Source organism: Euprymna scolopes, chromosome 44 (assembly GCF_053919585.1).
Source record: "Euprymna scolopes isolate OS-2025 chromosome 44, ASM5391958v1, whole genome shotgun sequence".
NCBI lineage: Eukaryota > Metazoa > Mollusca > Cephalopoda > Sepiida > Sepiolidae > Euprymna > Euprymna scolopes.
This window is the reverse complement of record NC_136525.1, coordinates 21552355-21569901: the sequence shown is the minus strand read 5'-3', so window position 1 is coordinate 21569901 and position 17547 is coordinate 21552355. Positions and strand designations below refer to the sequence as shown.

The window sequence follows — 17547 nt, the reverse complement described above, 5'->3', positions numbered from 1 at the left end:
CAAAAGTTACACTTTTCTCCCATTACTCAATACAACTCTGGGGACTTTGTAGAACACCTTAGGTTGGTCCCCCAACCATGACGTGATTTTGGAAATCAAAACTGCATTGTCTGAGAAATGTTTTCCTTTCAAAAACTTTATGGCTGGGAAGAGGTGAAATCAGAGTGCAAGGTCAGGAATAGGGTGGATGGGGGAGGATTTTTGATTCAGCGACATGTGCATTACGGACTGGAGCGTTGTCTTGCAGGATGAGAATACCTTGTTGACCTTACTCCGTCTGTTGAGTTTGATAACTTCTCTTAATTTCCTCAAATGTGAAACAGACTTTGCAAATTTTTAATTGTAGTATCCTTTGCCAGTAAATCTGTCATCACTACTCCATCCTGACCCCAGAAGATTGTGAGCATGACTTTTCCAGCAGAGGGCTGCAACCTTGCCTTCTTTGGAGATGGTGGACACAAACTGCATGGACTGGTTTTGGTCTTTGGATCAAAATGATAGACCCAGGTTTCATCTTGTTTAATGAGTTTTCCAAATTCATCCTCAAACACTTGACATGTTCTCACTTGTGGAATGGTGTCAGTAATCCGAGAATTAACCTGGAAGATATTTATTTGCAAATCATCAAGAATTATAGTCTCAAAGATCCTGTACTAATCTTGACCTCTTAGGTTATTCGATGAATAATCATGCATCGATCTTCCAAAATGGCAGCCTTACTTCAATGATATATATGCCTTGCCAATGACAGAAGGAGGGGGGGGGGCAGGTCAGAGAACTTTTTCCACAGATTTTTATCTATGTTTGAATTAATGATGCCAGCGTTTTACAAGGGTATATGATACACCAGGGCTCTAGGGACAAACTTATCTTTAGTTGACCTTTGACAACTAAATGTTTTTGTTTACTAGCTTAACGGAAAAGTTACTAGCCAAACCTACGTGATTTTTAGAATATGACATCTTCGCTCTCTGACGAGTATGTACACCATAAAGATTTTTCAGTGTTTTTTTTTTTAATAAGTATTATTCTAAATCTACAATAAATTTTATGTTGATAGTTGAAGGTATAAACATTCTAATTTCTTCAGATATTTTTTTTACTGCCTTGGTTAAAAAAAAAAAAAAAAAAAAAAAAAAAAAAAAAAATTATATTGTTCTATTAAACTTTTGTTTAAATAATTAAACTTTGTTCATTTTCTATAAAAAAGAAAAAAGTTGAAGATATTTTTCACTCAGTAGTGAAAGAAATACAATCACTAAAAAGATAAGCGTTTCATTATTTCTAGTCGTCATTTAAAAAAAAAAAATCACTCGCAAATGTGACTGTTCCACTCGCAATGTAGAGCCATGTACATCATTACCATATGTTTCTTTCATTTCATCAAAAATCTTTCAAATACAAAACAAAATCACTGCGCAATACTTAGACTTCATTTCACACCTGCCTCAATTCAAACGCCTGTAAAATCAGAAACCACAATTAGTTCAAATGTGAAATTTGCCACATAACCTATAGAGATATAAATCATTGTACATGGAAAATTTTAGCTAGATCAAACGATACCCTTTGCCAGGAAATCTCATCACTACTTTATCAGAAGACATTGCTAATGGAAGGCTGGTCCCTCGTTTCCTTTTGAGATGATGAGTCCAAATACTTCTTACTCCATTAATTGAGCTTTGATTTTTGGATCATACTGATAAACCCAAATTCCATCCTGTGTAATCAGTCTTTAAAAAAAACAAAAAACAAAGTAAAAAACTGACTTGTTTTCTTTGCACATCTCCAAATTCATCCTCGAGCATTCAACACATTTTTGCTTCTAGAAAGGTGTCAGTAGCCTGGGAATCCATTTGGCATGAATGGTAGTTTCTACAGACTGTACTTGACTTGTAATCTTGACCTTTTGGGCTATTTGGCGAATAGTCACGTATCGATCTTCCAAAATGGCAGCCCCATCTTGATTAGCAGATGCATCATCAATGGCATAAGGTTTGGGAGTGGTTTCCACAGGTTTTCAACCATAATTGAATACACAATGCCAGCATTTTACAAAGTCATATGATGGGAAATTATTATTATTATGTTTCTTTCATTTAATCTCAAGACTCCTGTGGTTTGCATCGTTTCAAATACAAAAAACCTAATCACTGTGTGACACCCAGCAGGTTCCATTTCACACCTGCCTCAGTTCAAACGCCTGTAAATCAGAAACCACAATTAGTTCATATGTACAATTTGCCACATAATCCATAGAGATATGAATCATTGCACATGCAAAATTTCAACTAGATCAGACAACTGGAAGTGGGTTAAGGCACTTTAGTTATTGAACACTCCTAGTATAGCATTAACAAAACCTTTCTTTTCTGCAGCAAAAAATCAGATTACATGGAGATTACATTCATAAACTTAAAGTAAGGGAGATAACTTATTTTAACATGGCATTGTTACAGAATGTGGTGAATTAGTTTTACTTTTTTTTTTTTTAATTTATACAGAAAAAATATTTTTAGTTGTAAGAAAAACATCTTTATATTCTTTACATAACAAGGAGTTATTTCCCTTGTTTAATTTGATTTTTTTTAAGGGATTAGTTAAAAATGTTTCATGATATAGATTGGATTGAAATATGTAATTTTAAAAGTCTTGCCAATAACAGTACAACATAACAATAACAAATAATTATTGTCTAGTTAGAAACAAAGTTTGATTTGTTAACTTAAATTATTTAGGTCTAACATCAAATCCATCACCATCACTGGAAAAATGGTTGGATCATTCTACCGCTCCAGAAGATATCTCACTCCTAACACAATCCTCAACTTGTATAAAAACCAAATACATATTAAGATGGAGTACTGCTGCCACACCTAAGAAGGAGCTGCTCAGATCATCCTTTCCTGCATGGTACAAAACCAGCTTCAAAATCTAGTGGGCGATATCCTTTCCTTCCTACAACCCCCGTCTCACAAAATAGTCGTTGCAAGTCTATCTCTGCTTTATCATTTTTATGGCAGGTGCTCAACATAGCTTCAATCTTTGCCACCTCTGTAAAACATTTTCCTCAAACACTCATCTAACTAAAACCACTATCAATAATTTCCCTTATTCTCTATCTAAGCCCAAACGAAAATTTCATGAACAGAGTTTCTTTCTCTAGAACTGCCGACTGTAGAACAATACTGCAGGGTTGCTTGTAAAAAATAAATAAAAAAGCAAAAGAGCTGAACGTGGTTGGTTCCAAGTTGAATGTAAACAAGTTCTTATTGAACTACCTTAAATAATTAAATCCTACCAATTTCTACCATTACTGATCATCACGGGGTTGTGTCACAGCCACCTGACACTCCTTAACCTTTAGCCTCAAGTGGTCTTTTGAGTCTTGATAAGTAGAAGAAAAAAAAAAAAAAGGTCATATCAAAGCTAGTTTAACAATTACGGCAACATTTTTAGCTTTTGATATTTTTAAATATCCAGAAAAAAAAGTACAAACCTTGGTGGTCCCATTGCAGGTCCTCCAAAATTACCATTTTGGGGTCCATTTTGTGCTGGATTTCCCATTGCATACTGATTTTGGTTAGGCTGACTCATGGGTGGCATTCTAGGCTGGGGTGGGTGGTTCTGAATAGGCATCCCCGGTTGACTTTGTGGAGGAGGGGCCATGACTGGTTGATTTTGAGGAGGTATGCCAGGTTTCATAGGAGGCGGCATACCCATGGGGCCTAAATATTAGAAATAAATATTTTTGATTAGATTGGGTTAAATATTCAACAGCTTATTAAGAAAATAGATCCAAAATATTGTGATACTATCAACTCTCCCCCTCAAAGTGTTAGAATTCAAAAGAAAAAAAGGAAATAAGTTTATCAGCAATAACCAAAGTATAGGAAGTTATTCACATAGGAACACAAATAAAAAGTAAAAATAGGATTGTTAATCATGGTGCTGCAGTGATTAAGACAAAAGGACTGAACAATAGGCCCATAATCTTGAGGTTAGTTTACGAGCAGTTTTAGGAATGGTGATGAGTTTTGCAATAGTTTGCGATGGTTGGGAGCAATTTTTGGACAATGGTCAGTTAAATTTAGAGAAATGCAAGAGATAAAGACATCAACTGACAAATATGACCTTAATAGAATGTAGACGTGAACCTTAGCGTGTAGAGGGTTAATGGTGTCACACACTCACACCCAGAGTGCAACTGATATTTGTAGAGTGTCAAGAGTTTTTGCTTTGTCTTTTTTTTTTTTTTTTTTTTTTTTTTTGAATACTTGTGAACACTTGCACCCGACCTCCCACTCCTTTGGCAGTGAGGGATGACAACACTGCCAGAATAGAAGACAAAGACCACCTAGGAAATAACATCAGAGTTGGCAATATTGTCGAGCGGAATAATAACATAGTATCACAATGTTGGAACTGGCTTATATAGCTTTAGTTTCAATTAATGAGACCTTTAGCACAGATTGTTAAATGGTGTAAGCAAAATTTAAAAATTCAAGAAAAAAAAAAAAAAAAAAGCTATTTTGGTTGTGGTCTAGAATTCCCCATATTAAAACGAAAATAAAGAAAAATCTATAATGTATTTGTGATGAAGCAAAAATATATTCCAAAAATTACATAAACTGATGAAGTAGTTTTATTTTTTATAAAGACAATTATTTTTTCATGATTAATGGAAATTCGTAGGCATTACAGAATAAATCTTGCAATTTTGAATTATTGTTGACTTATTTCCCTTCATTTCTTGACCGTTTTAAAAATAGTGGCCAAGACACTCGATTACTCATAAGATTTATATATATATATATATATATATATATATATAACAATCAAGGCAATGGGAACGAAATGTCCACCCGATACAAGCTAGTGTAGACTTCAATCTAATTTATATATTAAATATTTATATATTAATCCCAACCAAATAAAAAAGCTCAATACAAATACAATAGAGAGTAGAGCTTGTTATAAGGGGGGGGGAGAAATTAAAACTGTAAATTAAAATTTACAATTTATTGTCCGACAATACTCCAAAAACACTTCAAAAATCCTTATTCTGCGGAGTTTCAAAGAATGCTATTCTTCTCAGAGGAAAGAAAGAAATTAGCAAATTATAACCATCATAAACTGCTGTTTCATTTAATGCTTAACCAGCTAATTTTAGCTCTGCTATAATAATTTGCTAATTTCTTTCTTCTGATAAGAATAGCATTCTTTGAAACTGCGGAATAAGGACTTTTGAAAATTTTTTTTTAAGTATTCTGTCGAACAATAAATTTAATTGTAAATTTGAATTTTTCTTTCCCATATATATATATATATATATATATATATATATAACAAAGTAATAAACAGAAATTTATAGTGATATGTAGTAAGATGGTACATCTTTATAAAAAAAAAAAAAAAAAAAAAAAAAAAAAAAAAAAGAAAGAAAGATTTTAAGGCTTCCATAATTCATATTAGAATTGTCCACAAATAAAGTACTAAGTAAAATTCAGTTGTGACACTCTTTTAGAGGTTGGCGATTCAATTCTCAGTGTGAGCAATACAAAAAATACAATTGCAAAGTAATTAAGACATATCTGGCCATGGCTGACTGAACGAGAACATGCTACCTCCGTGGATTAAATATTGATTCTGTTCGAAATTCTGTGCAGCCCCCCCTCCTCTCTTGACGAGATACACCCGAAAAAGGTCAAAGGTTACTTTGTACAAAACGTGCGAATTACACTCAAGATGAAAATAGTTTGAATAATTCAAATTATTAATCGTCATCTAAAAAAATTCAGAAACATAAGACCTTTTTTGTTTTGCATCTTCAATCATCGGGTGATCACAAACAAGTGGAAGGTGATAACGTACATACAAACGTATTGCTATATCGATACTGTGTAATTTATACATGATCATCTGATGTGGATTAATAATACTGTGATACTATACCCCCCACCCCCATCTCAAATGTTGGGAAGTGGGAGAGAAAAAGTATAAGGAGAGAGAACAAAGGTATATAAAATGGGGTTGGTAGAAAGACGATGGAGAAGAAGTTGTTCACCAAGGCTCACAAAAGGAAGCTGAGGTCAGACGGTTAGCCAAGGTGTGATGATAATTGGGATAAAGAAGGTCAATACATTTTAGAGTTGGTTTGGGGAGTAGCAATGGGTCTTGTGACAGTTTATATGGCAGTTGAGAATGGTTGGGGGACAGTCTTGTGTTTGTTATTGTTGATGGCAGTCCAGTCGAGGATAGTTGTGAATTTGAGACAATGAAGGTTGCAGCTTTAACCAGATTGAGAATGCTTTAAGAAGGTCACGACAAAAAACTAAGATATGAACCTTAGCATCCAGAAGGTTGATGGTGTCACACATATATCCAGAGTGCAACCGATATTTGGAGTTTGCATTTTGTTTTATTTTTTCATACTTGTGAACCTGTACGCACCCCATTGACAGCTGCCAGTATGAGAGATGACAACACTGCTAGAATAGAAGATGAAGGAGAAGAAGACTCTGGAAACAACCTTGGAATTGGTGGTGTTGTCAGGTGAGGTAACACATGGTTATCACAACACTGTATAATTTACAGACGTCGAGTTAGCCCTCTAGAATTATGCAACAACATATTTTACTTTGTAACAACAAGCAAATAAGAAGACCAAGATATTTTCTTTGTGAATTATCACTGATAAAATAAACAGATTTAAGCTCTTAATAACCTCAATGTGATTCCGTACAAAAGAAGCATCTTTATTCAAACTCGTTTAATAATCGCTCAAGTGATTATCGACATTTATATAGCATGGATTTAATCAATAATTACAAGCACACATCTGATCTTTTCACTCTGAAATAGATGAACTAAATCATTTTTGATGTGTATTCAATTATCAAAGTCATTTTTATTCTTCTCCACAATGTACCCCCTTTTTAGTCATTGATAGGGGGGATTACCCAACTGGATATATTAAGACCTAATGGAGCAAAGGAAAAAAATAAATGAAGCATGCATGGTACCCCATAAGTATACGGTGAACAAGGCTTAAAAAAAACGACTATGTTCAGTATCTTCACACAGCCTGATCTGGTAGCACTAGATGCTTTAACAGGTATTACCATTCCAGGCCAAAGTAAACTTGGAAGCAATGGTAAGTAAGGGCCAATTCCACATTTCCCACAGCCTCCAAATGAGGCCTTGCCATTTACTCTTAAGGTCATACTCAGGACATAGGGAGCAAGAAGGGAATTCCAAAAGTAAGCTGTCACATGAAAAAAAAAACTATAGAGTATAACGTTTTTCAGCATGGAAACCTCTACAGTGAGATTTTGCTGCTAGTTGCGTGTGTTAGTGTCATTTTTGTTGAGATTTACATAATGGTTCAATTATCGAACTCTGGAGCACATCAACATTAATGTGATGATTGGGCATCAAGAACAACGTGGATCTTTCTTTTAGATAGCTCTGAAAGATCTGATTATATTCATCTCGTAATATCATTGGAATTGATTTTCACGCAAAGATCTTGTCAATTGTCTTGAATATATCCAGTGTTATTGCTCTGACTTTACCTGCCTTATCCAGTGTGTGGTACATGCATACAGAGATGACGTTCATACAGAAAAGCGTAAAGTGAAGAATTATCGCTAACTTAATAATTCAAAGAGTTCATAAAAGAGTAAGAAGACACTTCTGGGGGTGATAATTTTGTAGGCCAGTTCTTTCATCTTAAAAACTGGTTTCCCAAAGGCAATTTTTCTAGATGTCAGAATAGCGAGATTCATCAAAGCATTTAGGACAGGGTCCAGCTGAGCAGAAAATTTCTTTATTACTATAGTAGGGATAAGATCTGGTTCATATGTTACATAGTAGGGACTATAAGCTGGTAAGTAGCAATTAAGTTAGCTAGTATGAATTTTGATAAGGGATTACCTTTAGTGCAGGTCATGATAACCTATCTGCAAACAATTGTACTTGGAGACTGGTGAGAAGAGTTGAAACGGGGATCAAGAGGTCAACCTCTAGAAAAAACAGGTGTCAAATGATATGAGGATAGGTCACATTTTTGAGCGCGAGAAAAAGATTTTCAAATCAGTCTCTGTTGGAAACATGTGAATTCGACGAGCTAATGATGTAGAGAGCTGATAATTATGAATGTCCGTGTCACGCAATTCTTACGTCAGTAAGTAAATAATTTTAGTTATGTAGTGCCTCCCTCTCTCTCCTAAGTGCATTCTCTCCTTGAAGAAAACTTAGAATTTTCCTGGTGTATTTCTTGCATGACGTTTTATTTATCAAGTTGAACAGATACTTGATCACTAAGCAACATTGTTAATTATGAAACGGCAATGAAGAGAATAAAAATACCAGCACGTATAAACTTGTGCATGCCATTTGATTTACTTGTTTTATTGATTGCTCATCAATGAAAACAACACATTTTTGAAAGTGTCTAGGTTGTTTATGATAGCCAATAGGAGTGATAATCAGATTATCTAGTGTGATTCCTCTCTGTAGTAAAAATTTATAGAAGGAATGGTTTGTTAAGTTCAAGGTAAAGTTTAAGGCAAATTGCTGGTCAAGCAGTTCAGCCTTATCCATTGCTATGCAAGCGACATCATACTGATTGAATAGTGGAAGTTTTGGTGATTACCCATTGTTTACTGTACCATCATTGATTTTTCAGATGTCTGCTAATATCAACTGAAAGTTTGTGTTCAGAAGTTCAACTCATCCAAAATAATAAAGCACTATTATTATAGCATTACAAGCGAATGCTGTATTTTTGCGGACATCGGCAACATTACATACCTAATGTGCTTCAACAAATTATATCTTTTTTATTTGTTGGTCAATTTTTAAAAGAATTACATTGCTGCAAAGAGAATAGAATAAGCATTCTAATGATGTCAATTTATTCTTCTTTTAGGTGTTCAATATTTTTATGCTCCAAGTTAAAAATGAAAAACCGGTAAAAAATGACGGCAACAAAAAGGGAAACCGTTTTTTTCAATGTTTACATTTTATACGTCACGTTTGGATACATGTGCGCGGAGTTAAATTTGATTGGATATGGCTGAAATTTTACAGGCTATATAAACAAAGAAGTCCATCTCTACTGGTGTTTGATTTTTATTTTTACAACCACAGGAAGCGAAGTTACGACCGAGCAAAGTTGATAAAGAATATTTCTAAATTGATAAAATAAATCAGCATATATCATCCATTTTCATATAGATAATAGTTTCAGAATTATTTTCATGCATAATATATAAATAATTGTGCGGAAATTTCTTTAAAATGTTATCTTTTATAGAAATTAACAGAAAAATAACTCGCTAAGCGCTAATGCTAACATAATGCACCAAGATGACTAAAGTATTCTCTTAAAAATAGAAAACTGTTTTTCTGCTTTCATCTTACTAGACTAGTCATTTTTATTCTGAGTTTGTCAATTTAAAAAAAATTATTTTCAAGTTTTTCAAATTTGATTTCCAAACAATGCTATATTAAAACAGGGTTATTTAGGCCATTTTTCGTGTTCGCTTTTTTTGTTTTTATTTTTCAGATTTGTTTTAAGTTTTAACATCGTTCGTTTTGCATCATGTTCGTTTTTTTTTTGCGTTTTTCCGATTTTTTCAAAAAGTTTTAACAGTGTTTTTTTTATATAATATTTAAACAGGGTTATTATTTCACTTATTCTTTTATTTTGATATACCCCCCCCCCCACACACACACACCTCTAAACACCTGGGCAATGCTGAGTACTCCTGCGAGTAACAAATGAAAAGGTACTCGTGCACTTATACTACAATGCTGAAATAATAACGTTATTGTTTAGAAGCTCATTCTTAACATGGGGAAAGAAGGGTGTTTTGTTAACTATTCTGTACTTTCACCTAACAATTAAATAAAGATGCCGTGAAACTTGAATTTATTTTTAACTCGCTGTTAAGACCATTTTTCCGACTCTGTAAAACAAACATCGCATTTAAATTTTCCACAAATAAGTAGCTTTCCGGATATTAAGCAATGTCATTTCTTATGTTATTGCTGGTAGCCATCTTGATATGCATGTTTGTGCATAGTTTCTTGGGGTTGCGCTTGCACGTACCAAGATGACCACCAGTGATAACATAAGAAATGACATTGCTTAATATCCGGAAAACTACTTATTTGCAGAAAATTTAAATGCGATATTCGTTTTCAGCATACCCTAAAGTAATCATTTTAAATGCTAAGGTAGAAACAAGGTAAAAAATTACCATTTTATTTCTTTGTTTACATAATTGAATTTTCAGTAAAACATTAGAAATGACAAAAATTCCCATCAGCTGGTGAATATATAGTTGTTGTTTATCAGGATTCCTGGTATCCTGGTACTGTGAAAGTTATATTGAGGATTCATGTAGAGTATGATTTATGGTTGCATCTCAGAAAATAGGGGTATATTTTGGGGTCAGATAGAGAGGATTTACAAAACTGAAAATTGGACTGGTCCCAAAATGCATAAGTTCTGGTTGACTATGGGAATTTCCATCTTTTACAGCAATCCAAAATTTATATGAAAAATTTTCTGAGATTTATTTCTGAGATTAATTCATATCTACTCAATTTATTTTTTTCTTTGAGGGGAGTAGTAAATACCGGCCATGAATGCTCTTTAGGCATTCAGTGGCTACACCCAAGATTAAGCTCTCCTTTGGTGAGGAGGCAGGAAAATGCCTATTCTCAATAAAGCTATATTTAAATATTACTATAATACTTAACTGAGGATATATTAGTTTTGTTCATAAATAGACACCCACTGTATGATACCATGCTCCAGTTTTAAAAGAAATTGAAATTTGTACATCTGAATTTATAATTCATGGCTTATGGTAAAGAGATACATCAGATTTGACTGCATAATCAGAAAGAGCACACAATTTTACATAAAACTGCCAAGTTTCATGAGAATAGCTTGAAAAATAAATAAATGGTGGCAAAATTACCGAATTTCTTGAAATTCGGAGGTCCGTAATTTAGCCCACTTTTTCTAAAGAAAAATGTCCACGGAAAAGCCTAAATTTTGGCACTTAAAATTCTTATAACTTTTGAACTACTGATGGTATTTGCATAATTCAAACGATTTTAAGCATCTTTTACATAGCTCTTTTCATGCAAGTTGATAAAATAACAATTATCTAAAAAGAAAAAATCAACTTGTAATGCTAATTATTACAGTTCTGAATTTTTTAGATAAGGATTGTTCGTATCATTTGGATTAATCGGACTACTGTTCTCATCTTTAGTATTATCTGTATGCCATCTCAATCGATGTAACCTCCAGGTGTATAAGTTGCCATATTTGATATTGGGAAATATTTTATATAAATATTTAACTAGCAAAACCTGTGGAAATTCCACAGCGAACCTATTCATTTTATACTTGAATAATATTTGCGTAAAAAGGTTATAGAAAACACAAAGCTTTTTTATATATATTTATGTAGGTGTATACATATTTGTTTAAAAAGTTTTGCCTATAAAACTCCTGTCAGTTTTTGGTTCACAGACCTAAAACTTAATATATAGAGTATTCAAACCCATGCAAAACTTTATAATTGGATTTTAGCTAGGGAAAATCAGTGCAAAAGTGTGAAAATTAAACAAATGGAATTTGCCAGGTGATGATCGAACGACGGCATCATGAATATGCTTGCGTAACGTAATAGCTATTGGTTCATATTATATAAGTGGAATTCATTTAGACGAGTATTATTTATTGCAGACTTATTCTCATCTTTTTTTTGTTGTTTTGTGACGTTTCGGCCAACTATTCCTCTGGCCTTCGTCAGGTGGTAACCACGATGGGATAGGAACTCTGATTCTCCTAACTGCATCCACTACAATTACAGCCTTCTGTAGTTGTTATCTCACCATGTTTTGGCCGGCTTTGGGTAAGATAGCGGTTTCAATCCTATCCAAAGCCGGCCAGATGCTTACTTGGCCAAAACGTGGTGAGACGACAACAACTATGGAAGGCAGTAATTGCAGTGAATTCAGTCAGGAGATTCAGAGTTCCTATCCGTCACGGTTACCACCTGACGAAGGCCAGAGGAATAGTTGGCCGAAACGTTGTGAAACAACTATTGGTTCATATTTTAATTTTTAGTCTTGTAGCAAACATGTCTTCATAGCTCAGGCATTGACGTCAGGGGAAAATGTAAATCGAAAGCTAAACGTTTTGGTTTTGATTCTTTGTGGTGGCGCACAAGTCATTTCTTTTTTTAAAGCCTTAAATCATTACTATATATTGGGTTCAATATAATATAAATATGGAATCTGCATTATTTAAGTGTATTTTACGACTAGGGCAGCCTGCTAGTTGTTAATAAATTGGACTTGTGTTGATGGATCGATGGATGGTATTAGTGTGGCATGTGCAAGAGATCACAGCCAGACGAGTGCACACGATGCATGTTAATATTACAAAAAGGTTTCATAACATCATCACATGATTTTCCTAACTTGTTATGTCATTATTACACATAAGATGCATTGAGAATTTTATGGCTCCAATAAAGAAATGCAAGGTTTTTATCTTTATTCCTTTTGTTAACTTCAGTTTCAACTCAGGGTTGGAGCATTTACTACTAGTCTCTCTTAGACAAGGCCCCAAAAAGGTAAAATCTTATAGGTCTCACACTGTCACTCAAGCTCCAACCTTTGTTCCATTACTACAATGTTGCGTTCTTGTGCCTGTTTTACATGTACTTTAATGGAATGTACTTTGAACTTATAGAATTTCCCAACCAGCAGCAAAATCTCACCCCTTTACTATTGACGTCTGTAGATGGTAGAAAGCCTTCAACTTTAATAGTACTCCCCTCAGACCTCTAAACCTTGTTTCCTGCTTCCCACAGTCCCCTATAGACACATTTCCAAATCGTAGCCCCTTAGGTTACAAGTAGCAACATGTCTCATTTGGAATGGAAAAGAATGAAACAGCTTTCATTTAAACAAATTTGATTCAAAATGACCCACCCCTTCATTCAAAATAACTAAGGAAGTGAACTTCTGCAAAGCCTCTTACCTCTGGGTCCTGGCGGCCTCTGTCCCATATTTGGATTTGGTCCATTATACACATTTTGAGCAGGCATGGGTTGTCTCATGGCAGGTGCCTGGTGCCCACTATAAGGAGGTGAGCCGGGTCCATATCCACTTGGATACTGGCTTCCAAACTGAGGGTTCATCATAAGAAATCTGAAAAAGAAATTTTCTTTTTAAACAAATGCAAAAACAAATAAAAAACTTAACAAGCCGAGCATGCTGGGTCTCCCTCCACAAGTGAAAAAATTTACTTTCACCATGATTAATGTTTGTGCACAATTTAAAAAAAAAATCCAAGGCATGGTTATTGAGAAAAATGCAAACAAACGAATGAGAGTGAAAGGCCAATCCTACCGTTGTTGAGGGACCAAAAAAGACCCACAACATAGTAGATAAAGTAAAATTCAGTTGTAAGTTAAACTCTTCTGGAGGTTGAAGGTTCAATCCTCAGTGCAGGGTGACACTAAAAATACAATTGCGAATTACTTTGGACTTCTATTATGACTGACGGTACGAGAGCATGCTACTATCATGGATTAAATAAAGGACTCGTGAAGTAAAGTTTGAAAACACCTGAAAAAGGTTGGAGGTTTGACCGAAATATGAAAATAACACTCAAGTTGAGAACAGTAGTCCAAATAACCTAACAATACAAGAATTTAAAAGTAAAAAATAAAAATTTAATATTTTTTTTTATTAAAAAAAATATTCGGCTTACAGAGTTTTAAATGTAAAGAAACCTTGAGGTCTTCAAATAATTGTTTCACAGATACATTTAACAGTCATAGGCAAGACAAATAACTAACAAGTTAAGAAATAGGATAGAGAGCGAGGCATTTTCTATAATTCTGTATTGATATATGGGAGATAACTCCATTTTACTAAGATTCATTTTTTTCATACAAGAATTTGGGACGCTGAAACCAACACAACTTAAAGGAATTGTAAGGAAAGGAATCTGCAACTACTTGGTTTTATTTCAATAAAATAAAATAAATCCTTTGTTTTAATAAAAAGTTTTGTTTAAAAATTTTTTTTTTGCAACTTTCGTTTTTGTAATGTTGAAGACTACTAAAAACTGGACCTTTATTTTTTTAATAAAAAGTATTCGAGGGGGGGGGGGGTAGTCTCACTTTTATATTTTTATTCTGTTTATTTTTTTAAATATTTTAATTGTTCATAATAAAAAAAAAAAATAGTTGCATCTCTCTTACAATTCCTGAAACCAACAACTTCAAGGAATTGTAAAAAAAAGATGCAACTACAAAATGTTCAACTTTGTTACACTAAAAAAAAAAAAACAAAGTCACAGCATTTTTATTTTTAAGATTGACATTTTTTTTCGGTGCTTGTTGAGAGACAACAGATCGATTTTTTTAAAATGTCATTTTAAGCAAAAACAATATTACTTGTCATGTTGAAAATAGTAATGTATCCCAAAATTACAAAAATTCTTTAAGTACAACAATTGCTATTATGCTTTTAGTAAAAAATAAAGTCTACTGCTATAAGCGACACAAGTTGGATGCCATTATGATGTAATGTAAAATATGCATCGAGTTATGTCCCCTATGTATGAAATCTTCATCTACTTTCAAACTTTTACGAAAAATGCAATTTTCCCCAATTTTCCGTGAAAATTACTTTTAACTTTCTTCTCAATGAATTTTCATAATTTTTGGATAATTACTATTTTCAGCATGACAAGTAATATAGCGTTTGCTTAACATGATGTAATAGGGGAAAAATCGATTTTTTGCCTCAACAAGCACTTTTTCTTACAACTCATTGAAGTTGCGTTTATTTTAGTGTCCCAATTTCTTGTATAAAAAAAAAAAAATGAATGAATCTTAGTGAAATGGAATTATCCTCCTCAAATCAATGACTCACAAGTAGTGAGAGGGAATACATTTTTTGCTGAAAAAATAAATTTTGAAAAATAAAGATTGTGCACGACCAAGTGATTAAAAAATAGGATATACACCGATTCTAATACTACTTTTAAATGCTAGATACAGAAGGAATATCAGTTGGTTTGAGTAAAGCTATTTAAGAATGTATCCATTAACACAAAAGTGAGTAATTCCACGTAAAATCCTCCAGAAATTTAGGATTTTAAAAATGATATCCTCAGATTCTGTTGTAACTTGCATTGCATATGGACATCATAAAAAGAAATCTTGAAAATTTGTAACTTCAAGCGGTTTCCAATTTAGAACATTTTTCATTTCCTATAAATCATGCAACATTTTAATGGAATTTTCTTGAACATTTTCAGTTTGGAACATAACGACACTAAAAATTCACTTTGGTAAAAATGGCATCAGATTTGCTCAGAAATTAAGCCTTCTAAAAGTGATTTTATCAGATTGATATTTATCACATCTGCACCAATATGAAAGAAAACAAAAACAAAACAAAAACTGTGGCTGATATATAGATTTTTTTTTCTTTTAGACATTTATGCAGACACTGATATACCTGTGGACGAAAAATGGTAAATTTTTTTTTTTTTTTTTTTTAACTCCGTGTCTATTCAAATTTAAGTGTTTCTCCAAAGTTATGAACTACCCTATTTAGGGAAACAACTAGTTTGGGTATGCAAGATGAAGTCGGGAGACACTTTTTAAATTTATATAAAATTCATTTTGAAAAAATTAAATGAAAGTTGAATAGTAAAAAGGTAAAAGTCTTAGTGATCAGATATTTATAAATCAAACGTTTTCTTATTAATTTCACTGGTTTCGACATTTTATCTATGAATATTAATGTGAAAACTGAGAAAGGATAATTTTTTTTTTTTCATTATTTTTGACTATGTACACTCATACAAATAATAACTTGGAAGTAAAGAAACTTATTTTTAGTTATTCGAAGACATTCTTCTCGCCATATGTCACCATTTACGTAATTTCCAAATGAAGTCAAAATAGAATTTTGGTGAAGTGGTTGTGACTCAAGGAGTCATAGATACATCTAATATATAACCATAATAGGCATTTTTGGAGATCATCCTTCAATTAATGTTGAATCAAAAGTAAAAAAAAAAAAAAATAAATAAATAAAAAAAAAATAAAAAAAAAAACTAATTTTAGTTCAAGAAAAATGTCTTAACAGATTAAAAGAAACATGTTAGTCTTTCTCTGCTCTATCATTATTTTCATGGTAAGTGCTTAATTGAGCTTCAAACTGTTTCACGGTTACCTCTAATATATATTATCAGGAGAAACAAGTTTTTAATAGCTCATCTGTTTAAAAGAATTCCAAAAGTTTGGATTATTATTATTTTTTTTTTTTTTTTTTAATATTAAACGAGTTGTAGAATTCTGAAGAGAGTTAAAAAAGTCAGATATTTTTTTTATAGCCGACTCCACCTCTGGCTGTAATGCAATCCATCCCATTGTGTCCCATTAGTAAAAAAAAAAAAAAAAAAAAAAATATACATCTGTCGAAAGACAACGTGGCAAATTTGTGTTGTCCGATGACATGTCATTACGATGGGAGGATTTCTAAGTACAGCAGTGTTCACTTCATAAAAGTTCAGACAATTACGATGTGGTCAGGGAAGGAGGAGGAGGAAAAGAAAAAGTCCGTGTGAATTGTTTCCTTTATAGTTGAGCCGTTGAACAACTTTATAGAAAGTCAATACATTTGTAATATTCGTTTAAATATATATTGATATCAACTTTATAGAAATGTACAAGATTTTTTTTTTCTTCATTAAAAATGGATTTTAAAGCTCTATGACTAATGGAGATTTGGTATCTGTCTGAAGCTGAATCTTATCTGAAATCTAAATTATATTATTTTTTTAATGCACAATTCATTATTTCAGACTAATGTACTATCTTTCCATGCTCAATTCAGATAAGGGGACAGTGTAGTATCTTATGAAACCATCCCTGTAAATATTGCCTTTTTTGGTTGATTGATGGGTTGTTTTTGTTTTACGGCATATCAATCCTTTTTAGGTTATTTAATGCCAAATTCAGTAATTTTTGAAAAGTTTTTATGCTTAAAGTTCTTTATGTCTTTAAATATTTATTCATGGAGTTTGGTTTGTAGAAAATTGTTTTGTTCTTGACTTTGCAGAACATGATTGAGTTTTACAAAAGGAAAGAAAAAGTAATGACATCAATGTTTAGTGCATACTTTTTTTAAATTTTTTTTTAAGGAAACCAGTATCTTCAGACAGCCTAATCTGATAGTAACGTGAACCTAGGAGCAATGATAAATAACTCCACATTCTCCCAAATGGGACATCATCCCTGATTTCCTTTAAGATCATACCCAGGACCCACAAAACCATTCGTCCAAGCATTACCTCCTTGTCTAAGAGGAGTAGTGTAATATATGTTCGTCCATTATATATAATAGGAAAAACATTTTTGTTAGTATTATCCTCATTCGGTTTAACGTCAGTTTTATAAGCTGGACATCCGCTGG

The 17547-nt window shown here is 32.9% G+C and overlaps 1 protein-coding gene across 3 annotated transcripts in view; it reads right to left on the bottom strand.

Moving 5' to 3' along the window:
- LOC145268731 (protein transport protein Sec24C-like) overlaps window positions 1–17547 on the bottom strand; it is a 107413-nt gene that overhangs the window by 52087 nt on the left and 37779 nt on the right. For all 3 annotated transcript variants that reach the window (XM_080124302.1, XM_080124304.1, XM_080124303.1), the window contains exons 2-3: window positions 13085–13254; window positions 3500–3728 (exon numbers count right to left, since the gene is read on the bottom strand). In XM_080124302.1, coding sequence (XP_079980428.1) covers window positions 3500–3728; window positions 13085–13247 — 392 coding nt within the window. In that variant the 5' untranslated portion in view covers window positions 13248–13254. The remainder of the gene's footprint in view (window positions 1–3499; window positions 3729–13084; window positions 13255–17547) is intronic.